General features: G+C 46.7%; 1 protein-coding gene across 5 annotated transcripts in view; it reads right to left on the bottom strand.

Annotated features, from left to right (window-relative positions):
- NRAP (nebulin related anchoring protein) overlaps positions 1–25,594 on the bottom strand; it is a 69,576-nt gene that overhangs the window by 3,063 nt on the left and 40,919 nt on the right. For all 5 annotated transcript variants that reach the window (XM_081075197.1, XM_081075199.1, XM_081075198.1 and 2 more), the window contains 15 exons: positions 25,343–25,447; positions 22,485–22,583; positions 20,776–20,880; positions 19,937–20,044; positions 19,282–19,395; positions 17,390–17,587; positions 15,912–16,016; positions 14,599–14,697; positions 12,515–12,619; positions 12,058–12,165; positions 10,914–11,225; positions 6,012–6,116; positions 5,113–5,211; positions 3,706–3,810; positions 2–109 (listed from right to left, as the gene is read on the bottom strand). In XM_081075197.1, coding sequence (XP_080931323.1) covers positions 2–109; positions 3,706–3,810; positions 5,113–5,211; positions 6,012–6,116; positions 10,914–11,225; positions 12,058–12,165; positions 12,515–12,619; positions 14,599–14,697; positions 15,912–16,016; positions 17,390–17,587; positions 19,282–19,395; positions 19,937–20,044; positions 20,776–20,880; positions 22,485–22,583; positions 25,343–25,447 — 1,875 coding nt within the window. The remainder of the gene's footprint in view (position 1; positions 110–3,705; positions 3,811–5,112; positions 5,212–6,011; positions 6,117–10,913; positions 11,226–12,057; positions 12,166–12,514; positions 12,620–14,598; positions 14,698–15,911; positions 16,017–17,389; positions 17,588–19,281; positions 19,396–19,936; positions 20,045–20,775; positions 20,881–22,484; positions 22,584–25,342; positions 25,448–25,594) is intronic.

The following is a 25,594-nucleotide window of genomic DNA, read 5'->3' as shown; positions in this document are numbered from 1 at the left end:
CGTCACTGGCAATCTCCCGGGATGCCCGGGCAGTCTGGAATGGGATGGCATCCAGCCTAAAGTCGTAGCCACCAGCCCGGGTCTGTTCCCAAGAGTTTCGGTAGACTTTCTAGATAATGAAAACAAAGACATGAGTGAGCAGGAAGTGAGTAACTCCATGTCTGCCGTGTGTTGGTTCTGCCGTGGGAGCAGCTCCTAAACATGTACCCACTGCCTTGTTGGTACCTAGAATGGCAAGGTCCATGGTCCCTTGTCCATCCTGGGGACCTCCCCAGCTCTGGGATCAGTGGCGCTGGCCATGAAGGAAGGGCTTCAGCTCAAAGCCCAACCTAAGCATCATGCCCTGCTCTTGTGGGTCGTGGGCTCTGTGGGCCTGGCCCGTTTTGCCACATCTCGTTGGTTTCAGAGGCCCCCACCCCCACTCCTTCCTGTTTTGCATTCACTTTCAGTGCCTCAGATTTGCAGTTTATAGAGGCCAGAACTCAAAGTTCAAGAAGTCTGCTACTTCCCACCTGCTGAAAGTGCTGTTCCTTGGGTCCTGGTAGCCAGGTGTTCATTAGCTCCATTGACTTCCTGGGGGCCCCTCGGCTACCTTTGACACCATGTCACCCCATTACTAGGAAGCATGCTGCAGCCCATATGCAACCTTGGTGCCTGCATTGAGTGAGGGAAGAACCTCCACCTGAATTAAATTGGTCGTCAAGAACTTGACCGAGTTCCTGACCCGTGTATTTCACATCTTCCTCTTTCAATTTTTTCCTTTTCAAGTTGTTCTCACATAGCCACCAGGAGTCTGTAATCATAACCTCTGAGTCCTCGGGTAGACGCACAAGACAGGCAGAGGCATCAAAATCTCCCATGCCTTCATGGAGCTAGTTTTCTTTTGTGGGTTTTTTTTTGCAAGATAAGGGAATGGTTCCATGAAAGGAATCATCTGGAGATCCCAGTGGAGGATCTGTCCTTTATTCAGCCACAGAGAAGGGAGACCGCAGGAGAGGCACATCACCAGCAGATGACAAAGTGACAGCCCCTGATCGAGTCGGTGGCCCGCTCATTCTGAGCCACAGCAGGTCAGGGCGCCCTTAAGAACCTCACTTTTGTCTCTGGGAAATAGAGGTCAAGGCTGAGGCTCTGCTCTATAGGGGGGCGGGGGGGATTAAGCAAAGGAGCAGTGATGATAAAAAGATGAAGCCCTCACCCATCCTAGCACTGGGCCTGGAACTAGAGGGGACCATGAAGTGCTCGGGCCAAACACGGTGGAGCTTATCATTTTCATGTCCTCCTGTCCACCTTCACCTGTGACAGGGGTGTCCAAACCTTTTTCAACGTTTTTCACCAAGGGCCATATGCGGTAAAATACACAAACAGCCGGGCCACTCACTCGAGGTGAAGTACGTATTGCCTCACCTGGTTTATTTAAGTAAACTAAATATAATTTTGGAATTTGCTGCGGGCCAATTAACAATGAATTGTGGGCTGCAGTTGGCCTGCGGGCCGCAGTTTGGACACCCCTGACCTATGAAATCGCCTCTAAGCCAGCCTCCAACACTGCAAATCAGGCGCCAAACGCTGACTATGTTCAAGGGCCTTCAAATGCAGAACCAGTAACCGCTGGGATAATCATCTGATTGATGGATCTCAAACCGGGCTCAAGGCATTCGATTTACTGGGTTATTGTGGAGTTTAGTGGGCACGGCTGAGGGCCACACGGAAGGGGAGAAGCACTCAGGAAACGACTAATCTACCACCTACTTTAGCACTGTGCTCCCTGGGGTTTTTTTGGGGGGGCGGGGTCCCACAAATATTAGAGTAGCCAACAAAGTCATCCCCCTTATCATTCCCTGGAGATCCAGGGGACTGTTGTGACTTCCTAATATGCGCCTCCAAACCAGGGAAAGACACCAAATTTTACGCAGCATCAAACTACAATGTCACCCCCTCTTTGGTATCCAGTGCACCTCGGCTTCTGAGTCCCTGTAACAGAGGGTCAACTAGAGAGCGTGGCTGCCATTGGGGTTGTCCCCAAGGCGTTGGCTCCCTTCCTCCTGTTCACTTCTCCCTGTATACTATTTGCTTGATTGTCACCACTTCCTCCCTGAGTGTTTTATTCTGTTGAGGTTTTTGCCTTGCCACTGGGGGTCTTTAGATTCCGCAGGCTCTTTGATTTGGAACCCTGGGCATTCCTCTTCTTTATCACAGTGGGCACAGTTTTGTCCTCATCCTCACACATTAGAGTCATTTGATTTTTAGTTATTTCGGCTGCCTGACACATCTCAATGGCTTTCTTTGCCCAGGAAGGTCACTTTCCCTCCACTTCCTTCTCGCAGAGCACTTGATCCAATTGTGGGTATTCTACACGCCCCAAAGAACTGCTCTTTCAAAAGAGGTTCATGAGTTCTCCACTTCTGCATGCCCTGGTGGCTAATTTCAGCTCCAGGACTCTACAGGCCGGCGTCTCTTGTGACAGGAGAGATGCTTGTGTCCCCCGCTCAGGTGGCGGTCCTCCTGAGGCTGGGCCCCACATGGACGGGCAGCTTTATCCTAGTTTCCAGGGCTGTGTGGGGCCTCCAGTAGCTCCTCACATGGAGGGCTGGCCTTCCCCCCATCCTTGAAGCATTAATGAGGCGGATGTTTTGTCCGAGCTCTGCTGAGGGGGAGGTCCCGCTTCCCCAGAGGGAGGTCAGCCCACCAGAGCTGCTGTTCTAAAATTATCCCTCGCACATCCCTCAAAAGCCTCAAATGGTCATAATAACTCATATTTACAAAGCACCGTCGCATTCACTGCGTGGGATCCCACAGGGCTTTACAAACGCAACAAACTAATACACACGCTAACTAGAAGGAGCTTCCCGCCATCCCCTGCGAGGCAGCCACCTCTGGGGTGAACGGTAGCAGCTGCTGATCTGCACGGAGCCCCAGGACACAATGGCCAGGCCAGGGAGGGAAGAATGGCCGACTCTGGGAGGCCCCACGCAGCCCCAGGCTGACACACTCAGCCCGTGTTATTCTGATCTGACAGCATCTTTTGATTCTGCCGCCTGGCTACCTGTTATCCCAGGATCACAGCTTTGCTGGCTGAGCAGCCGCCTATTCTATTACAACCAGGGGCCTCCAACCCCTGCTAACAACAAGCCTGGGTTTAGGAAACAGCATCTTGGTTATGCACGCAAAGGGCACACATCCAAGGGAAACTGAAGTGTTGGAGGCCACAGCACAGCGCACAAAGGAACAAATTGTATTTAGACCCGATGGGCCACAATTGTAGCATCTTTCCAAAATGCCAGGTGAGATAGAGCCACTCTGTCTCCAGAGTTACCCTCAGAATGGCTAGGGAGGGGTGTCCAGGAAACAAACAGAGCAGGTGTGTACCCCTGCCAGGGCCAGGGGCCGCTTCTCCGACTGTAACCCAGCACAGCACTGAGGTCTTTGCAGCCATGTCCAGGACCAGAATTGTAGACTTGGAAGGAACAGGCATTATTAGCCCAGCTCTATCCCCATTTTACAGCTGAGGAAACTGAGATCCAGCAAGCAAAGTGACTCAAAGTCACACCTGCAGTTTGTCCCACTCTCAATCCAGTATTCTTTTTGTTCCAAGTCTTCCTTCCTAAGACTTTTTTTTTTTTTTTTTAAACAAGTAAAATCCAGTTTGGGCACAGGTAATTTGACAGAAACAGGCACACCCTCATGAACTGCTGGTTCACTTACATCACTCAGGTGCAGGGCATTGAGGCGGGCTCTGGTGAAATCGGGATGGTCGGGGATCAGGGTGTATCTGTGCAGAGATTCCGCATCCCCCGACCTGTACAGGCGCTGCGGGTAAGACAGGCTCATGGTCAAGGTAGAGCTTGCTGAAAGCACAGGTGAGGAGCGGGCTGATCGCCTCTCCTGCACCCCCGCTCGAGGGCCCACCTGCCCCACAGGAGCAGAGCCCAGCCTGCACTCACGTGGACAGCCTCCCTCCAGAGCCCCCCGTCTAATGGAGGGCCCGGGAGGCCAGGGCCAGGTGGGGTGGCTGCTTTTAAATAATCCCTATTTAAAATAGTCATCAAGACATGCTCCAAATGGGCCACAAACATACCTGCTCACAACTGTGTGCTCTACAAACAGTACAAGGAGTATGGATACCTCAGTGAATCCTGGCAACTGAGCAGTGTTTAAGCTTTTTACTAGTAACAAGAGGCCTCTCTGCCTTTGTTATCTAACATTAAGAAGAAGACACACAGCCACTTAGTCTTTTCTTATAAAATAGCTTAATTGGTATTCCGAAAACTAAAATTTTCATACTCCACGCGGGTCCCCGGAAGACATAATTTTGAAACTCAATCTTTATCTTAGCTGCCATTTTGAGAGCAGCGATTTAAGGATTGCAAACAATTTTAGGAAGTGTCTGAGTCATCCCTATTTTTAGAGAGGAAAATTTACTATTTAATATTGTGATCCTTTCCCAAATTCAATTTGGGTTTTCCAAATGTGAAATGGTCGGCCCAGCATTTGGACTCTGTGTGACAATGGTGCAGCTTTGTCACTGTGTGCGCAGAGCGGAATCCTCTGACAATTCCAGAGAAAAGATATTTAACTTCTTTTTCTTTGAAATAAACACAGGAGAGAGGAAATGGGGCTAAACCATATAGAGAGTGAAGTAGAAAGAAGCTTTTAATACAGCTGTTCTTTTTTTCTAACTGGGTTAGGTTAAACTTATAATTCCATGACCATCTATCAACAATAAAGATGTATCTGATCCAGTGTCCGCTAAGGGGGTTGTCAATAACGCTTACGATTGTTATTGCTGTTATTATGAATCAAGCCATAACAAGGGGCGTTGATGGAGGACTTATTATGTTCCAGATACTTGCTAAAAGCTTCAAGTACTTTTACTTATTTAATCCTCATTTAATTCACTTACTCTTATGAAAGGGTTGCTCCCCTGACCCGCCTTTCCAATAAGGAGACTGAGGTTGAAGCAATTAAGTCACTGGCTAAGAGCCCCCAGGTAGCAGACAGAAGGTGTGCACTCACATCTATCCTAGCGGGAGCTCCCGGTCCTAAGCGCTGACCACTGAGCAGCACTACCCACTACAGGGTGCTTGGGAAAGGTGATGAGAAAACACCCACCTCATTGCAGTGCATGTAGCTGTTTTTGGCATGAACCAGGTCCGGGGAGTCAACCACCGAGGTGAACTTGATGCTGTCTGGTTTTTTGCGGTATTTGGTCTGTAAGAGGAAGACAAAAATTCCCACGAAATAGTTGAACATCGTGCCTTTTTCCCAATGTAGCTTTACCCTCCCTACTCAGTACCAAATATGCCAGTGAGATTACTGGAAAACAAGTCCTTTTCTTGGTGGGCACGTAACAAGAATACAGAAGAGGTGCACGCTACTTCTGTGACAAAGCACATTCTACAGGTATTTACTCTCTTGAAAAAAGGGGCTGCAAAATACTAGAGCTCATCACAAGGAATTCAGTAGAAGGCAGGATTGAGCATCCATGTGGCCCTGCTGGGACCTTGTCCAAGCAAGGTCCGTTATTAAGAAACTGCAGAAGGCAGGGCCACTCGCAAGGAGAATGCCAGGGCAAGAATCCCCAGTCCATCAATACGGTGGGAGTTCAGTTAACGGAAAGATCACTGTGTGACTTTGAAAACTATGTGGAATCAGAGAACCCCTGGACACTGGAGTAAACTTAGTGGATGGGTAGCAAATTCTGTCCCCACCCCCCATGAAAATAATGGGCCAGCTTAGATCATAATTGTACATAAGGTATCTTTTGAGAACCTGCTAATGCATCTTCCATTTTTCACTGCCCAATTTGGAGTGTGTCTTTAACTCCCCAGCGAGTGAATTCATTTGGAGAGAAGTCTTGTTCCACTTTGGGATTTGGTTACAATTGAAGCTAGAAAAACACTGGGAGTCCACGTCCATGGGGCCTTCTTGGGACCTCCACCCCATAAGCAGTTTCCCTCTTCAGAAGGAAACAGATGCTAGGTTGCATTTATGGTACAGATTGATGGTACCTCACTGATGAGTTCTCCAGCCTTCTTTGCACTGTCAATCTGTGGGGAACTCAGCGCCAGCCATCCTATTCCCTTCATGCCCATCAGGTCTGACTTATAGCGCAACTGCAGGAAGAAAAGCATTGGCTTTTATCACGGGCATGCCTGAGCCTGCTGGGCATTCGTAAGAACGCTTCATCACAACATTTCAACATCTTCATTCAGAGCGCCATCAGCACGTCATTAAGCCAATTGTCTGAGTTTGTGCTCTCTGCCAGGAATTAAATACTGGATCATACACAAGATCCAAGAAGGCCGCACCAGGGGAGTGGCAGGATTGGAAGCACAGGTTAATGACCTATGAGAATGACCACTTAAAGACAGAGCTGAGACATGCCCAAGCCTGAGGACCAGCTCTGATGATTTTGTTTCATTCCGGCAGTAATGTGACTGACTGGCTACCCACATCGAAACACTTAACACTCTCAGCTGATTAAAGTCTCTGAGCTCCGGGTCAGACCTGCTGTGACTCAGAGCAAATCACTTTACCAAAACGTGACTCAGTTTCTCTCTGTGATGGGAAGGTCATAACAATCATGTCCTGATGAAAACACCGAGAGCATTCAGGGGCAAAAGCCACTCTACACATTCGATTATGTGTTTTCTTTGTGGTATTGGGGATGGCGGGACAATTATAGCAGGACTCTAAAAACTGGACGAAACTTAGATACAACTGGCTCATAGTGTGTAAGCCATTTTAATCGTTCTGTGCCTCGGTTTAACCCCTCCTCCAGCCATTCATTACTCATGATTTGCTCATGTTGCAAAAATGGGCTAAGCTTTACCCATTTTTCTCCTTTTAAGGGCTCAGAAGACGAAAACTACAGCATCTTTCTTGCGAGAAAACAGTAAATGATGTTTAAAGACAATAGGTCTGATGGGGGGGTCTCCTAAAACCTTAAATCTTATTACTATTCCTTGATCTGCCCTCCATTACCTATGATGAGACAGTTTCATGAATGCTTTCTTTCTTCTCTTTATGGAAATTAGGCCTTTTGAAAGGTGGAAAACGACTCTCTCGGGAAATCTAAAATTTGGATTTAAACGAAATTGATAGCATTTCTCTAATTTAGATATAAGCTGTGCTGTAACGCAAAATATCGCTCCAGAAATCAGCCTTTTCAGCCTTTTTAGTTTTCTTTCATTTCAGGATTCACAGCGTTCCTCACAGCTGGCCTCAAAGAGAGTCCATTTCTGATCTACTGTCTGCTGGGTAACGCCCGTGTACAAATCCGACTCTGCTTTCCAACTGGCACATGGAGACACATCAGTCGGGTTCAGGAGCAGGTTTCAAAACCCCATGTCAGTACGATGGCTTTTTAGACCGCGCTCTTTCAGTCTACACCGGCAAAGCTTTTGCCTTCCACTCTGATAAAGAACAGAGAAAATTGGATAAATTTCTAAGTTAGAGAGAATAATCCTACAGGGCCTCTTCACAGCCTGGCCTTGCTCCTTTCATAAGCAAGATGAAGTGGGGAACGCTCTTTCAACTTGCCTTTTGTTGAGCTGAACAGTACGATTGCAGGTAAGTCAGAAAGCAAGATGCAGGTTCCCCAAAGATCTGACTGCGCCTCAGACTCTCTCATAAATGGATTGTCTATTGATATTTCAGCTCCCAGCCCAGCTTTGACTATTCACGCAGACCCTAAAAACAACACGCCTGCCCCAGCCTTCATGATAAAAGAAAGGGAGGGAGGAGAAGAGTCAAGAAGAAGCAGCTACCCAAAGATGGTTTCGAAGGATTCTAAGATAATAAGAGACCTTCTTGAGCTGCCCAACTGAATCCCCAAGCGGCAGCCTTGCTGTTTTTCCTTGCGCATATTAAGGCCTGGAAGTCACCTGCAGAGTCACACGTGGTTTCCCGGCACCCCCATTTTGGAGCACTGTGTTGCAAGGGCACAAGCTGCAGATCTTAGTCCCTGATTTCTAACAGGAATCATGTAAACAGTTGCACCCAGGAGGTGGCTGGGGGAAGGGTATATGTGTCATATTGATAAGAATCATTTAAATCACTACCCTGCATAGGGTGCGCATTGCTTCAGACTCATGATCTCATTTTGTTCACACAACATCCTGCAAAGGAGGGGTTCTTGTTGCCATCTACAGAACAATTGTGGTGTTCCAATGATTGTTTAGAGTCTCAGAAGGGCCACCAGCTGCTGTCCTCTGGAGAAGCCACTTTGGTAGTTAGCTGTTAAGAGAGCCCTCAGGAGCCAGAGTACCTGGATTCCTAATCCAGTCACCTGGGGGAGCCAAAGAGCACTGAACCGGGAGTCAGGAGACAAGAGCCCAGTGTACCATTTTTTGTACATGCTGTTTGGTCTTGAGCAAGTCATTTCCCTGCCAGCTTGTGACCCTGGGCAGGCCACTTAAGATTATAAATCACTTTGTTGCCGCATCTGTAAAAACGGAAGTACCTGCCCAGATATTACATGAGATAGTTGGTGCAAAATATTTAAACAAATGCCTGGCCCAGAGGAAGTGTTCCATACATGGTGGGGTCTACTGGTCACAGCATATTGGAATCCAGACCCCCAAATCAACAAACTTGAAGTTTCAGAAACGGTGCATAAGGCATACTACGGTAATTTAAAAATTAAGCTATAATTTCTCAGCACTCAAAATTTTAATACATATCTTGTTTCGTAAAATGTTAGCCTCAGTTTGCCAACTACCATTTCTTGGGAAGGATTCTGCTTTTCAGACTTTTTTCTCACTTGTTTTTTGTATTAAAATAGCCTTTCTTTTCAGAAATAACAGTGATATAAATGGTACTTGAGGTAGTGTTTAGTTTTATTTTCTTTTTCCTTACTTAGTAAAATAAAAACCTGACATTATGTTGACGCCACCATTTTCCAACCATATACCAGTGAAGCCTGAGATCACCAATCAAATTGAAACTCTTTGCTTTTCTGATGGAGAAATGGGGGCCTAGAAAATACAGAGACTTCTCAAGGACCCACAGCTAGTAAGTGACAAGGTTGGGCTTCCAACACACATCCTTGGGCTCCCAGGTTTGTCCCCCAACCCTCTCCCGGGTGGCCTCTGTGTCTTCCTCAGGGGCCTGTCCTGTCCCAGAAGGATTCACTCCCCCCCAGAACAAGCCATTAACAAGAGCACCGGAGTCGTGCTTGGAGCTACTCTTGGGGGCGGCAGGACCGCCTTTCTAAGTGGACCGTGCATTGCATGTCAGCAACCACATGCCCTGTGTGCGGCCCGATGAACTCACCCTGCTCTATTAGCCTTAACGGCAAACAGCGAAGGTGGCAATAGTAATGAGATGGTCATTAAATTTGTTCAATCATTGTATCATAATTAATCATCGATTATGTGTTCACCATACTCTGCCTGTGCCATAAATAAAGGGCAGTCACTGCCTGAGGGTGAGGCAGAATCGGAAGGCTTGGTGCAGAGAACATAGTTCAAACAGCTAGCACTCCTGTGACTATGTATATATATATGGTGTGTGATATACACATACACATACATATTTAATTACGGTTGACATTTTGTACACCTGAGACTAATATAATAAAAAAAGACACTCATGAAAAAATATAAAAATAAAAAAGTCACCAAACATTCTACAGTACGCAGAATAGATCTCCACAATAAAATATTATTTAGCTCTTCTAACCAAAACAAAACAAAACGAAACAAAACAACCCCAGTTAGCGCCACTGGCGTGTCTCTATGGATGGGCACGCTGCTGAGGGCTTCATATAGAACAGTTCTTAAAGGAGAGCTGGATTCTCATGTGGGTGCACTTTTGTCCTGCAGCCACATTTGGCGATATTTTTAAGACATTTTTTGATTGTCACACTGTGGGGGATGGGGTGCTCTTGGTATCTAGTGGGTAGAGTCCAGAATGCTGTGATACACAGGACAGACCCCGATGACAAAGAATTATCCAGCCCAAATGTCAAAGATGGCAGAGTTGAGAAACCCCGATATGGATGATGAGGGTTAATGTGACAACAGTTCTGTGGGTCACACTCTAGAAGGAGCGTGCCTCCCTTGTGGGCATGCCATGGGGACTAGAGAGACGACGTGTGCGTAGCCCGTAAGTGTGGACCACACATTATCGTCATTACCACATCCCAGCTGAGGAAAACGAGTCTTGGAGGGGGCAAGGGACTGACTAGAGGGGCTGACTCCAGAACCTTCCACTGCAACCTGGGCAGGGCTGGTTTACCCACCACCTTGCTTGGTGCCCTTGCTCAGGGGAGGACCTCGTCTTTCTGGGCCTCAGTGTTGACATCTGAGCTGTAGAAAGCATGGCTTCCCTGCCGTGAGCTCATTCTGGAAGAGCAGGACGTTGCGCAGTGTGGGTTCTGGAGCCAGTAGTTCTGCCTCGGCACCTCCCACATAACCTCATCTTTAAAACAGAAGTAACAACTGTCCCCATCTCCCAGCACTACCGCAAGGGCTACAGTAACATGAAGCAGTCAGTAAGTGTCAGCTATAGCGCGATTACTCTCCTCCTATCATCATCACTGCCCCGCTTTGCTGCTCTCCATAGCAGGTACCACCCTCTGACACACTAAACATTTTATTTATCATATTTTATCTCCTTCCTATTTAATGGAAGCACAGGAGTTCTTCTGACTCTTTTGTTGACTGCTGTATCATCAGCACCAAGAATAACGCATGGTGCATAGTAGCTGCTCAATAAATATTTGTTGAACGATGGATTGATTCCAACCCAGACAACACAGACCGAGCAAGTCACTGTTGCAGGGCGGGGGGGTGGGGCAGGTCGGTGTCTGAAAAGTTAAGGATGAAGCAGAGATTTACACCCAGCCTCGGTGGGAAGGAAGGTTGGGGGCTGAAGAAAAGTGTGAATCGCAAGGCTCCCCCTACCTCACTCTGCAGGGCGTGAGCTTTCTTGGCCCACGCCATCTTCAGGTCTTCAGGCAGAGCCGTGAACTCGTGGCACCGTGTCCGGTAGTCATAGTCGCTGGCCAGGGCCTGGGCCTTCCTGGCGTGGACCAGGGGCACCATGTCCATGGGCAGGTGGCACCGAGCCTGGCTGCCCACCGCCTCCCGCCTGTACTGGTGCCCGCTCTGCAGCTGGCCCATCCGCTGGCAGTGCTGGAGCCGGCGGTCATCGTTTACACTCCGGGCGCCGATCAGCCTCCCTCGCTCCTTCACAAAGTCATGTCTGTAGAGAAACTGGAAGGAGGAAGACCAGCCAATCAAGGGCTGGCACTCAGCCTGTTTGAATTCCATCTGTGCGTTTTCATCATAGACCCTAGAAAAATCACCTGTTCTTACACTAGGAGGTGATGATTAGAAGAAAAACCACAGTGAGGTTCGCGTGAGAGCACGCTTCCTCCTGGGGGATGAACAATTAAAACATCCCTCCATTCCTCCTTTCTAATTACAACCAGATCCTCAGAACTGAAGTAAGGGCCCCACACCCCTTTATGTGTCCTGTGGCCAAAAGGAATTTATCAAAAAGGGTAAAAGAGAAACGTGTGCCTTATCCATGCACACCTGGCAAAACATTAAACCCAAAAGACAAGATCCATTTATTTGAAGTCCACATTTTCTGTGATTTGTTTGTGGGAAAGAGAAAGTCACCTTCATGTCCCAAAGCTATGGCTGCTATCAACAGAGTGGCTAAAACACAGCAGCCAAATCCTAATACCAACGTGTGAAACTACAGAGAGCCAGAGGGAGATGTGTTAGGGCTGTATTACAATGGAGTTAGACAATAGGCAGTTTACACGTTACAGGGGGTGGTGGCCGAGGCACAGCAACTAGACAAATCTAATCCCCTTCCTGCTGGACGCCTCTGCCTGAATTTAGCTTCTCATTAATAAAAGCTTTCTTTCCCTCCCTCCATCAAAGAATCTCATTCATAACTAATATATTCTGCAGGTGACATCCTGTCTCACATGGTGATAGATTTGCTTTAATTCAGGAAAATCAGCTGTAGACATTGTTTTACATGAAGTTAACAGAAATTAGGCAAGATGGAAGGTCGTATCATTCCACTCACATCACTGGCTATATCTCCAGAGACCCGAGCCGCCTGGAAGGGTAGAGCGTCTATTGTCAGCTTGTAGCCTTGAGCACGGAGATTACGCCAAGACTCCTGGTATTTTGCCTACAGTAGGAACACATGTAGATCTTCTTTTTAAAAAAAAAAATTACATGAATCAATGAACAAAGGCTACCCCTTTCATTTGTAGTACAGTGTTCCAGGATCGATTTCTGACAAGCAGAAGCTTTCTATTTTGCGAAGAAAATCTCATTAGCGCGCAAGCTGTAGTGGGCTCTGACATGCATGTATGCAACACATTTGTGAAAAGGTGTGTTTAACATGAGCATTTAAAAGACACTTTTTTTTTAACAGTTTCTGTGAATGCTGGTAGGGTCACTGTTAGATCACATTACAGACACAGACATACGTGACTTTGGAGCACGCTTGGACTTCAGCAACAAGAAAGGCTTACGTCACTCAGATTGGCTGCGTTGGTTTTCGCTCGGACAAACTCGGGCAGACCCAGAGTCATTGTGTATTGGTGTCTTGTATCCTCCCCGGCTGCTTTATAGAGGCGCTGGGCAGAAAAACAAAGAAAGACAGAAAGGAAAATTAAAAGCAAGAAGGTAAGTGCTGTGCATTTCTGTAGAGCTGGAGGTCCCTCGTTTGCCATCAGGAAACACATCTATAAAAGGCCATTTGTTGTGTCATGGGTGCAACCCTTCAGCCTTGGGGAGGATGTTTCTTTCAATGAAGACAGTCTTTCATGAGTCGAATAGAGTGATATAAAAGGAATATGTAAGAAACTGCAAGTTGCTTTTGATAGGGTTCAGGGCATGTTGCCCTAAAACATAACACCTTGGCATATTAAATATTTTAGCCTCAAAGAATTTGAGAAACGCAGGTGCTAGAAGGACCCTCTTTGACCTTCTCCCCTAAAGCAAGTCATAAGACCCTCCAGGGAGGAGTGCTCTCGCTACACCCAAGGAAAGGAACATCTCTATCTCTGGAGGCAGAGGATGCAGAGGGGAACCTGAGCAAAGAGACCTTGCTAAGTTTCCCCCAGTTTCCCACACTTAGCTTACACCCTTTTGTGCTGTCACATTTTCCCACACCTTTCCACTCTTCATCAAACCTAGTATAAAAACGCTGAGGTTTAACAATTTGTTCTGGTCTTCTTTTCCTTATGAAAGCTCCCGTATCACATGGAGTTTATATTGAATAAACACACCTGCCTTTCTCTTGTTAATCTGTTTTTTGCGACAGAGTCCTGACCAAGAACCCAAAATGGGTAAAGAGAAAGGTATTTTTTTCCTCCCCTACACGACGTTCAATAATAGACTGGGAAGGAAAAACACCTTTAGGAATACTATTCCTTAGGTGAGCTTCTTTGCATTGCAGACTTTTTCCTTGAGGACTCAATGTAAAGACAATACTAAGACCTGGGGCATTTAGGAGAAGATGTGTGAGATGGAAGGAAGCCCCCAAACCGTAGTCTGCATTCTTTACTAAAGCTCAAATGTTTCCATGGGTAAAATCACACCTGTGCTGCCCTGCGTGGCTCGGCCAAATACAAAAACATCTCTTCTCATGATCAGAAATTGGTCTGTGGTTACTGAGTTCTCCGAGCCCAGAGGCCATGCTAAGAGGCGTTGTTAGCCCCCTAGCACTCAGCTCCCAAAGCAGGCAGAAAAAGTTAAATAGGAATTGAAAACCAGCAACCACACACCACCACACAAGCCCTTTGGACATTCTTATCTCAAGTTGCTATTTCTTACTTTTCGACTTGGGTGAGAGTGGAAACTAATAGTATAAATAGCCGTATCTTAACTGACTTCTACAATAAAACTTAGAGTCAGAAGGAGAATCTTTAAAACTAAAGATGATACAAAATTTAATTCTCTGCCAAGCTCACTTTCTATTTCAAACTCAGAGAGCCACTAAGAAGTAGGTCTGGAACGAGGATGTTATGTAATTAGATCCCTTCCTCTGCATTCCCCTCTGTTAGAGATATTAAAGTGTGAATTGGGGAAACGGTGAGTGAGAAGATGAGGTAGAAATTCGAGAAGCCTGACAACTATACTATAGAACTGTCCTTGGCGAACCACAAATCCTCCTTATAATAATCATCAGAAAGACGATCTGACAGTGCTTAGCCAGTATCTGCCTGGAGAGAACAAAGGAATGACAGACCAGTACTTCTAAACTTGAATGTGCAAAGGAAACATGTGAGGATCGTGTTAAATGACCCCGATTCAGTGGGTCTGGCAGGGGCCCTGAGGGTCAGCATTTCTAACAAGCTCCCAGGACGCATGGAAGCTGCTGGTCTGCGACTGCCCTTGAGGGGGCGAGACTATCGGTTTAACCAGATTTCCAACTGGGCCTCCGTTCCATCTGGAAAATGTTTAGACTCAGTATAAGGATGTTCTTTCTTTCTACACCTCCATGCAAACACCCACGCTTTCCACCTGCCTCAACCCCTCAAATATTCACATATATTTTAAACAATCCAGCGGTTTTTAAAAAGCCCGTTCCCAAGCCATCAGGATATGTTACCTCGTTGGTAAGCTGGCTGCTGAGTTTTGCATGGAGGAGGCTGGGAGTGTCTGTCACAGCTGTGTACTTGAACGACTGCGGGTGCTGACGATATTTACTCTGCATTCACACACGAGAAGTAAGGAGAAGACTTGGTAAAGTATAAAACTGCATTTGGCAAAGGCTGCTCATCGGTCACGTGGAATCCCATCTGTCACCTGCTCTTATGAGCTTAGAACGCAACCAGGTGAAGAAGCAGAAAGGAGGACAAGTACGGTCTCAGATACTTGGCCACAGGAAAGCTAGAGCTAGTCCCGGGCGTATGAATATGGACATGACGATTGAAATGTAAGTTTTGCTCCCAAGCTGGGCTCACTAGAGATCCAGGGCTCCTCAGCTTTGGGAATGTACCGGAAACAACTGTGCAGCTTAAAATACACATGCGCCTGCACACACCCTGCGAGGCCAGGATTCAGTAAATTGTCAGTGGATCCAGGCCTCTGGATTTTTCTGAAAGTTCCTCAGGGGAGGCTGATGGACCACAGGGCTTGGGACCACTTGCTTTAGAGATTTCACTGGAAAAGCAAAGCACGCTGTTCAATCTAAATTCCCAGGCCAACTCGGCTTGCCCAGAGCTCTCCATCAACGTGCAAGCAAACCATAAGCCCATCTGACGCATCCAGGCTGGCCACTGACCACCTTTTACTTCCAGTGCCTTGCATTACGCCCTCCTGTCCTTGCGTTTCCATGAATGGAAGTCCTAGAGCCCCCTCAGGGGTGAGCAAGATTCCTCAAGATTCCAAGAGCTTGGAATTCTAGACGTCTGTATTTTTACCAAGAAATTATCACCAAGCTTAGAGAAACCATTTCATATAGAGAGAAGCACACTGCTTAGATTAGTGCAATTCCTCACAAAAACTAAACAAAGGCGGTCTGTGTATCCCCATCTGACTGGTTAAAAAGGTGAGGCTCAGAGAGGGTAGGTGACTGGCATGAGTACTGACTTGGAATGTTAGTCTCCATCTGTTGGTCTCCAAAGCCTGTGCACTTTACAATCTCCGAAGTAACACAAGGAACGTACATCTTAAGAGTCAGTAAATACTTCGTATATGTTAATAGAGACACTGACTCCATACTGCAAAACTGTCCTAAATGGCATGCAGTCTGAATGGAGAATCCAGTCAGAAGAGAGGCCAGGCAAGAAGTTACGCAGTGAGTTGCCCATGCTAACCGTGTTTAACATGTAACTTGCTTTTGCAGCAGGAAACAAACTGATTGTCCCTCTGCTGTGGAAATATACTCGACACCCCTCACCCACTCCTGTCCCCAATTACCTCACTGATGAGTTCAGATGCTCTCTTTCTCCCTTCAATCTCTAATGTGCCCGGAATAACACAGGCAACGCCTCGCATAAAGTTTAGGTCCGACCGGTACACATTCTGCAGGGAACAACACAAGGAATTGGGAAAGCCAAGTTCACAGAACTGGGAAGCACAGAGAAGCCATAGGACCCACAACAGGACAGCGTTGTAACCAGAACTCAAAGCCAAGCGAGTCTGTCCAGATGGCTCATACTCAGCAAACACAAAAATGCTTCTCGGTAAATGCTCATTAGGGGAACAAAAATGTAGGTCAGAAAGAAATAATTCTGCTGTCACTTGTTCAGTAGCTGTTAGAGGGACGGTAGGTGGATTTTTTTTAAATGTGGGCTATCAAAAAATAAACGTTGGAGCAGATTGTGGTTAGAAAGTCAGTTGTCTTGGGGCAAGTGTAGAAATAGTTTAATAGGTCTTCTAAAACAAAACCCAGCAGCAGAGGGTGGCATTAATTAATCATGGATTAAGAAAGAATAAATGAATCCAGAATAATCTGGCAAAGGCCTGTCTGAATCTGTGTGTGTAGGGGCGCATATGGGTACCTGAGTGATTTGGCTGACAGTTTAGAGGGTCCCCAATTTCACTCCCCTTCAGCCACCACGGGGCTTTGCTGACTTCCAACCTCATCACAACCAGAGGTGGGGCAAGCGAGGGCTCAAGTGACAAAGGGTCCCTAAGCAGCGTGTGGCAGCTCCCTGTATCTACAGCTGCTCTCAGATTCCTGACAGTTTATGTCATTCCATAAACGCCGTACACAGGCATAAAATTTGAACTGACAACAGATACCCTGATCTGAGTGCCGCTCGGCTTGCAGGTACTGCCAAACCAGGAAGCAGGTTTGGTGCAGTGTTTTCTTTTCTGACCCAGGCCCATTACTTGCAAATCTTACAGGACGAAACCCAGCGAGTTGGGAAGTAAGTTGTATACCAAACAGAATGCTGCTGCCTGTTGGGACGAGACATCTGTATCTCTCTGGGAGTGAGGAAATCCTCAGCGCTCCCACCCTCCTGGGTCTGCCTGCTTCAGGAAACAGGCAGCGTGAGCTAGGAATGCACATCCAGATTCAGCACCCCCTTTCTCATTTATAGTCGTGAGCAGGCGATTTAACTTCTTCAAGTCTCAGTATAAGTTCTCTGTAAAATGGGGCCAAACACTATTGACATAGGGGCATTTTGAGGTTTAAATGAAATAATGCATAAAAATGATGCTTAAAATTCAGCAGAAATACTCAATAAATTTATTGTTGTTGTTGTTAGATTCGTGCAGTTGTGCTTTTTCAGAGCTAGGCAGGAACATGAGGGGCAGGGCGGGGCAGCGTTTCCAAAGAAACCCCAGGGTTACGACTCCCAGCCTCCAGAGCCCTCCCCAGAACTAGTAGGAGCTGGCAGGTCACCGCCTCACGGTCACATCAGCCCCGAGAGGTCAGGTCGCCTTACCTCGCTCTGCAACTGGTGAGCTTTCTTGGCACAGCTGAGCCTCAGGTCTTCGGCCAAGGAAGTGTGCTGGGGGAGTGGGTGTCTGTAGTCCTGGTCGCTGGCCAGGATCTGAGCTTTCTTGGCATGCACCAGGGTTACCATGTCCAAGGGCAGATGGAACTGCGCCTTTGAGTGTTCAAAGCCTTTCTTGTAATTCACCTAGAGGGGCAGACAGATCAACCATGGCTATTTCAAAGCCACCGCCTGCATCAGGGCCATGAAGAAGAGCAACTGCAATGCCACTGTCCCCGGTGAGCCCGGGAGATGGTCCTGGCAGGGCCAGGGCTCCTTTCTTGTGGGGACTGGCTTAATAAGCAGGACTCCTCTCCAGGTCCTGACACTCACCGCCCCTAGCTCCTGGAGGTCACTGATTGGGATGACAATGGCCCATGCTTCCCCCAGTTGGGGAAATACAGAAGTTCAAGGGACAGATAAAATGGCAATGATTTCCTTGCTCAAGACTTGAGCTCTTCCCATTTTCCAGAGGCCAGAGGATGCATGGCCAACCTGAGCCCTACCACCATACTTCCTTCCCTTCACCCTCTCGGCTTCAGATTTTAGACACCAGGGAGTTTCCTCTCCAGCGAGCTTACAAAGAGCTTCTTCAAGGCATCAGCTAACCTAATGGGACATCTGGGAGCCAGGAGCAGGGGATGGATGCTTGGAAAGCCAGTTCTGAGGGGTGGCTATTCCCAAGAGCCCAACATACATCCTGAGGGAGAAAGGGAGACACCCCTTTCCAGACGCCAAGCTCCACTACCGTCCTTGGAAGAGCTGTCTGCAGGTTTGTGAGGCTCACTCAGGGCTTCTTGGGAGTCAGATACAGAAGCGCCAGCTCTTTCTCCTCCATCCTTCCCACTGCCTCTCCTCCCAGTCGCACCTCTGCCATCTCTCCTCACCCCTAGCATAAAGCCAAGGACAATTCCTGTGCAACCCCATGTACTTAGATCGACCCCCAGAAAAGAAAGGGAAAAACCAACGTCAGAAATGGGGAAACTGAGGCAGAGAACATGTGGAACTGTGCAAAGAGTGAGATGTGGAGCTGGTTCTGTGTCCTGGCTCTGCCCCTTTCTAGTTGATCTTAGGCAAGGGACTGAGCCACTCAGCATCCAGGTCTCCTTATCGGTAAACCCAGGATGAACAACAAGATGAACTTCCTAGAGATAGTCTGATGGTTAAATGAGACCTGCCTGTGAAAGTGTTTGATCCTCTGTAACAGTGTTGGCCACATATTAGATTTCATCACTGCCATGAGCCAACTTGCATATGTACAAGGAGAGCGTGTACACGCACATGTGCCAGCACCCGGAGGGGTGAAATCAAGGCTTGCAAATTCAGATGCCTCTGGGAGCCAGACAGGTAGCACACATGAGTGAAGGAGGAAGTGGGGGCCGCATGACCAGGAGAGCACACATCCCTTCTCAGTGGAGCTCTCCGTAAGCAACTTCAGCTGTAGCCTGGAGGAATTCAGGTCCAACTTCTGGCCAGAAGTCTAAAACTTTTACATAAAACTATCCATTTTTAAAGGTTTGCAGTTAATTCACTCTGCAGTTCAAACAAAACACCTCTGCAGTCCAAATGTAGCCTCCAGGCCCCCATTTGTGGCCATTGGTCAAAATCATAAAGTGCCCAGTCCGTAAGGGAGCTGAGGGGTCAGCTAGCTCAAATTCTCACTTGACTGAGGGAAGAAGTTGAAACCCACAGAGGCCAACAGACCTGACCATGCCACAGAGCTAGTTAGGACAGAGCCAGTACCCACAACCAGAAGGACAAAGGACATGAGTTGGCTGTGCATTTTCGAGGTGTGTGTGTGTGGGGGGGGGGCTAGCTCCATTGCATTTTCTCCCACTTACTTCACTCTGCAGCGAGCTCGCATACACGGAATGCGCAAGGCTGATATCGTCTTCCAAGCTCCGGGAGCCAAGCATCTGCCCTTTCATTTTCTCAAATGCCTCTTTGTATTTGTACTAAAGGGAGAGAGAGCAGGAGAGAGTAACAGCTCAGGGACAAGGGACACAGAATGGAAGAGGTGGGTACTGGGCGAAAATGTTTTGTTCTTTTGACAGTAACTGGGTGAGTTAAAAGACATGCGTGGGAGTCGTCAAAAGGCCTATTCTTTCATATGCAAGACTCCCAATGACTAAAGGGCTGGGATATAAAATGGCAGGACGAGTTAGCACTTGGGCGGCCCATGCTGGAAGAAGGTGGGTGCATTGTTAACAGTCTCTTCACATGGACTTGCTGTAGGAAAACGCTTGGTGGAGGGTGCATTTCATCTGCCCAGAATCCATATGTACAGTCCAGCATCTGGCTTTGTACCCCAGCAAGGGCATTTTTTTATTGTAAAGTATGTTCTTTCTCACTGGTCATTATCTGATTGCCCGAACACAGTCAGTGGGGAGAGGAGAGGATATGATCCACAGGCAAAAGAAAGCTGGGGTTAGGGGCAAAAGGAATAAAAGTGGGTTAGTATTACACATTGTCACAATAATGGAGGTGGCAGCTCACGTCACTTATGATTTCACCAGAAGCCTTTGCGGCCTGGAATGGAATGGCGTCCAATCTCAGTTTGTATCCACCATCTCGAAGTTTGCTCCAGGATTCCTTATACCGTGTCTGTTGGGAAGACGTGCATAAATAAAGACAGACATGTGACCTGGTGGTTTACCAAACTCCCGTTACCAGAATGGGAATCTCGTTTGTTGTGGAGTTTTTCTCCCATTTGGGAGTCAGAGATCACTGAGGCTTAGCAAAAATCAACAGAGCTGGATCCTGCCTCATGCCCACCCTTGGCGGGAAGAGCCGATGATGGGGCGGGGGAGGGAGGCGTTAGAGAGTAAGAGCTACGGAGTCAGACTGACTCCGATTTCTCTGAGCAGCAAGTTGATTGGAAGAAAGAGGCATGCGGTTGTATGTGCATGGCTCTTAACGTGGGATAAAGAGAACTCAGCTGTCTCTCTCACAGAATAGGAAAGGGGGTCCCGATAGAGCCCATGGAGGGGAGGGCTTAAATCCTACAAGTGTCTCCTTGGCACAGCTGCTGGATATGCTCATCTATATTCTGATGCTCCCATATTCCAGCCCTCAGTACTAATGCCCTTGGTATTAAGGCAGTTTTCCGAGTCTCATTCTTATAAATGATCTTGACTCTTCTGCAGGACCAGCTACCAGCTATATAATTTGCAGGGCACAGTGCAAATGAAAATGTACAAAAATATCACAAATTTCAAAATGGTGACAGCAGAGGATCAAACCAAGCGCGGGGCCCTTGTGAGCAGAGAATGCTGAGCAACGGCATCGGTCCCCTGATCTCACTAATTACAACCAGGGCCCTTCCATCAGCTCACCTCACTGATATTCATGGCATTCAACTTGGCCAGCAGGACTTCAGGGATGTCAGCAGTCTGCGTGTAATGATGCTTTATGTTTTCTCCTTGTTCCTTGTACAACCTCTGTGGGTGGAGAGAGGTTTGGCATTAAACCCAGAAGCCTCCCCTATGCAGCCGTCAGCCACGTTCAACTCCAGGAGACAGGGGTGCTGCAGCTGCCACCTCCCCATAGAGACAGATCACGGGTGCCCTGCCTCCACCTAGATTTCACAGCTAGCACGGTGACACATGCTCATTCTCTCCCAAGTTCTACTTCTCAGCTCAGAACATGATCGGCTGAAACTTTCCCTCAGTGAACGTTCCACTTGAAGCACATTGCTGAGATGGGTGTCAAATGAGAAATGAGGTCTAGTTAACATCTGGTAATTCTGTTATTAACTGTAAGCTATGATAGGAGAGGGCATCAAAATACAGGAGGCATGAGAGAAAATGGCTCTTCCGCAGGTGAGCTTTTCCCTGGACTGACTTCAATCCTTATTACCCTCTCCCATCTCAAGGATTCTTCTGCTAATCCATGTCTCCTGTGTGGGTCTGGGGTCCTATTGTCCCAGAACTCTGATTTGGGCTGACGATATTCTAGTAGTTAGAAATGACACACGGAGTTGGCATCAGACACCAGAGAAAGTTTCAACGGGGCTTTCTTCCATCCCAAATCTTATTAGATGTGTCCAAGTTTCTACGTATCACAGCAGTGCCCCCTAGAGCTGGTTAGGGTAAGGAAGAAGCCTGTCTTTTGTTTTTCTTCATACAAAAGTTCTTGTTTCTCAGAATTCAATTTGATTCTGATGTGCGGATAATCAAGAAATGATAAATTCCTAAACGCGTAAGTTTGTAAATCATCCCAGAACACGTTCTGTCTGGCAGGCGTTCAGGCCATTTCAGAATGCCTGTCAATACAGCACAACCAGAATAATTTGCTCAATTGGGAAACAAGGGAGAGAATTTTGAAATGCCTCCCTCCAAGATTTGTAAATTTTCCTTGTGGTAAGCTGAATGGTTTAAAAATATTTAAAAGGCATGTCTGCCCTGCACAAAGGACTGTGGGCTTCTCAAATTAGCCCAACATGGTTAATTCATGTCCTAAAGTGAAATTTTATGGGACTTCGTCATTCAAATTAGTCTCCAATGAACCCTGCGCTGAAAGGACAAAGGCCAGCTCTTGGTTTCACATTAAAAAGGCAATATGGGAAATGGCTTGGAGGTTTAGTCTAATGTACATACATTAGACCCAAATCATTTTCAAAGTCTTTGGGAAATTCAGCGAGGAAGAATTCCTGCCCTCAGGTCCCAAGGAGCCCTAAGCATGGCTTCAGTGTTCCAATTACCAAGAATTTCACCCAAAAGTTCCAGTTCGGAAAATGATGATGTAAAACAAAAGGAGAGGGGGAAAGGGCCCACCACAGACAAATCTTTGCGACATGCAAATGGGAAGGAATAGAGCATCAGGGCAGTGGGGTGGCAGAACCCCAGTTGGCATCCTAAGAGCGGTAACACCCCATTTGCATCCTAATGAGGAAGCACCCCACTAAGGTGTGCTTCAGCAAAGGACAAGAAGCTCCTTCATCCTTAGAACAACAGAAGGAGCAAGCCAAGAACCCCTCGGCTTCAATCGCAGTTGAAAGAAGAGCCCACTCTTAGAGTCATAATGTATACACATTATCGCTTACATCCACTGCTTGGGTATAACTAATTCTGGCCTGGACCATCTCCGGAGTGTCTTTAATACTGGTAAACTTCAAAGCATCTGGATGCTGACGGTACTTCTTCTGTTGAGCAGAAAAAGATCAAAGCTGTGAATTTTATGCTGCTCTTTCATGCCATTTGAAAGAGAAAATCATAGGTTGCTTGAGATTAGAGTGAATTTGTGAACATAATTATTATTCCGCTTCCTCCATCTTTACATCCTAGGTGCCTTCCGGTTACTATTTGTTTCAATTTAAGAATAACCTCATGTCAATTAACATTAAAGTATTTCTACCTGGTACAAAGAAAATATCTCAAAATTAGGTTATAACAGTAAAATACTGTGGGATATACGCTTAGGAAAGGATTTTTTAAATAATATGTATATAGACTTCAAATACTGTCTCAGAGTTGTTTACATATCTTAGTGTAGGTCTCCCAAGCAAGAAAGAACATTCATAGTTCCATTTATCAATTAAAGCTTTTCATGAAAGGACTTGGTAGAGATTATCGCAGTGAAAACCCTAGTGTTGAGCAGTTTGTGATCACACACTATCCAGGCACTTTAGAACCTGGTTCAGTTAACATATGCAATCATTCTTTAAAATGTTACAATAACAAGAAAAAGGGTGATACTATTGAAAGGAATCATCACACAATTGGAAAGATACTGAAACAAACAAAAACATTCAATTGCTGGCAAAGACCTAAGAATCCAATTTTGATTCTAAAAATCATGCTTACATTAATTCCTCTTTTTTTTTTTTTTCCAGTCAAAGTACATTTCCAGGGGACTGGAACAGTTGTGATGTTAATGGAATTATGAAGTGTATCTTTTCTCAAATCGAATAATTATTTTATAAATACTTCCTCGTTTATCTGGTTGGATTTTTGCATACTGGGGTGTCTTACGAAGACACGGGTCAATATCCAGCCAAATGTGGCCCATCACTTGTTTTTGTAAACAGAGTTTTATTGGAACACAACCACACTCATCCATTTATGTATTGTCTGGCTAATTTCTGCTACAGTGGCGAGTTGAGTAGTTGTGACAGAAACCACGTGGCCCACAAAGCCAAAAATATTTACTATCTGGTCCTGTCCAAAAAAGGTTTGCTGACTCCTGCTTTAAATGACAGGTGTGTGTGCATTTGCGGCTCTTTCAACAGTACCTTGTATTCTGTCTGAAAATTAAAAGGTCAACGCAATTTGACACTAAACTGGAAGCCTGACAAACTGAAATGAGATGGTTGGGAAAAGTTGCTAAAACATGCTTTGACTTACTGAAGTTTGAATACTTGTATGAAGCATGAAAGGTAAACAAATTTGTTGAGTAAGTTTACAAAATGAGGTGGAAAATGAAGACCACCGTGGGATAAATGGTTCCAGAAAGAACCCTCGGCTACCAGACTTAGATGCATGAGGGAATCGTCTTGAAGTCCAAAGTACATGTAGAACAGTCTTTGTGCTTTGTGTCCTTGTATGACTGGGTGCGATATTGAGAGTTTGGGATCATGAACCCTCAAAGCGAAATGTCTGCTCCTGTAAATTTGCCACATTCATCCTCCTAAGAGGAACTGTCCTTAATTACACTGAAGTACCTAGGGTAGTACAGTCTCCACTGAGCTCTCAGGGTCTTCTGAGCCTTGGATGTTGACTAACATCCTAAAAATTAGGCCAATCAGAGTGAGCCCACTTTTGATGTCATCTCTGTGACATGTCCGGTAACTGGAATGTTCTCCTATGGGAAAGTATCGACGCTGGGCAGGTGTGTTTGAAAAACCAAGATAGGTGCCTTTCTTTTCTAACTATACATTCCATCTCCTCCTCGGACTCAAACAAGGTCCCATGGGGCTCACTGCAAGGCTGAAGTCTTCTGGGGCTACGGCCACTATGGTCTCCTCCCCACCCAGAAAAGTCTAGAAGGACGAGGCTACGCCGAAGGCAAGTACACAGACGCTCACTTGCCTTCTGAGCAAGTCCCTCCCCAAGAGCCATGAGCAGAGGTGGATGTGAGGGGTTGGAGGGTGTGCGGCCTCTTCGTGGGCGTGCGCCAAGGGCAGCTTCCTGGTGTGTCTAGTCCAGTGGCTCGCCACCTTTCAGCACTGTTTGGAATTATTTTTGGTTGTCGCAACTGGGCACAGGGTGCTACTGGCATCTAGTGGGCAGAGGCCAGGGGTGCTGCCAAACAACCCACACGGCCCTGGACAGTCTTCACAAGAAAGGATTAGCAAAATGTCAACAGTGTTGAGATTGAGCAACGCTGATCTGCTCAACGAGACGGTCCTAAAATGTGAGGATATGGCTCTTCTTATAAGCGGAATGCCTTAGGGTGCAGCTAAGGCGGCTACAAGTAGACAGGAGTGAGATTTAAGTAGAAGTGAGACCCCCGCCAACAAGAGAGAGCTGCGTCACGTGTTCGATACCATATGACTATTTAAAAACTATTTACACTGTGGCAGAAAGAAAAAGGGAGAAAAGATGCATAAGGTCACAAAAGGGCTTTCTGGGAGCAATAAATGTGTCTTTTCATCATCTCTCCCGTGTTGCTTCATTAAAAAGGTAAGTTCATGGGTAGCAATTGAGCTCCCGTTTGATTGCCATTTTTATTTATCATATCATTTGTCACCCACTTTGCTTTTGCTGGGGCTCTGTGGGCCCCTACTGGTGTGTGTTTGGTATGTGGTTTCTCTCTAATTACCAGCCTGAGTCTGGGTTTTGAGGCCTTTCATGTAGCTTTGCCTTTTTCTTTGCCTTTTGAGTGGAAATTATTTTAATTTTATACAGAAATGCCACACGCCTAATGCAGCCAGGCCTGTTGCACGCTGTCAGGAAATCTCACCTCGCTAATGAGTTCTCCTGCCTTCTTCGCCTGCTCCACATTTAATGACCCGGTGGCGACCCAGCCGGTGCCTTTCATCCACTTCACATCTGCCCTGTATTGGTTCTGACAAAGGAGAAAGGAGGAAAGAAAAAAAAAAAAGTCAGGCCATTGTTGGTGCACACACATTTAAAGGGCTATTAACAGCTCCTGATGTACCCTTGGTGCCAGCTGAGTCAAATGAGATGCCACTTTTGTCTTGTCGGTTTCTGC

The sequence above is a fragment of the Rhinolophus hipposideros genome (genome assembly GCF_964194185.1).
Source record: "Rhinolophus hipposideros genome assembly, chromosome: 15".
Taxonomy (NCBI): Eukaryota; Metazoa; Chordata; class Mammalia; order Chiroptera; family Rhinolophidae; genus Rhinolophus; species Rhinolophus hipposideros.
This window is presented reverse-complemented; position numbering and strand designations above follow the sequence as displayed.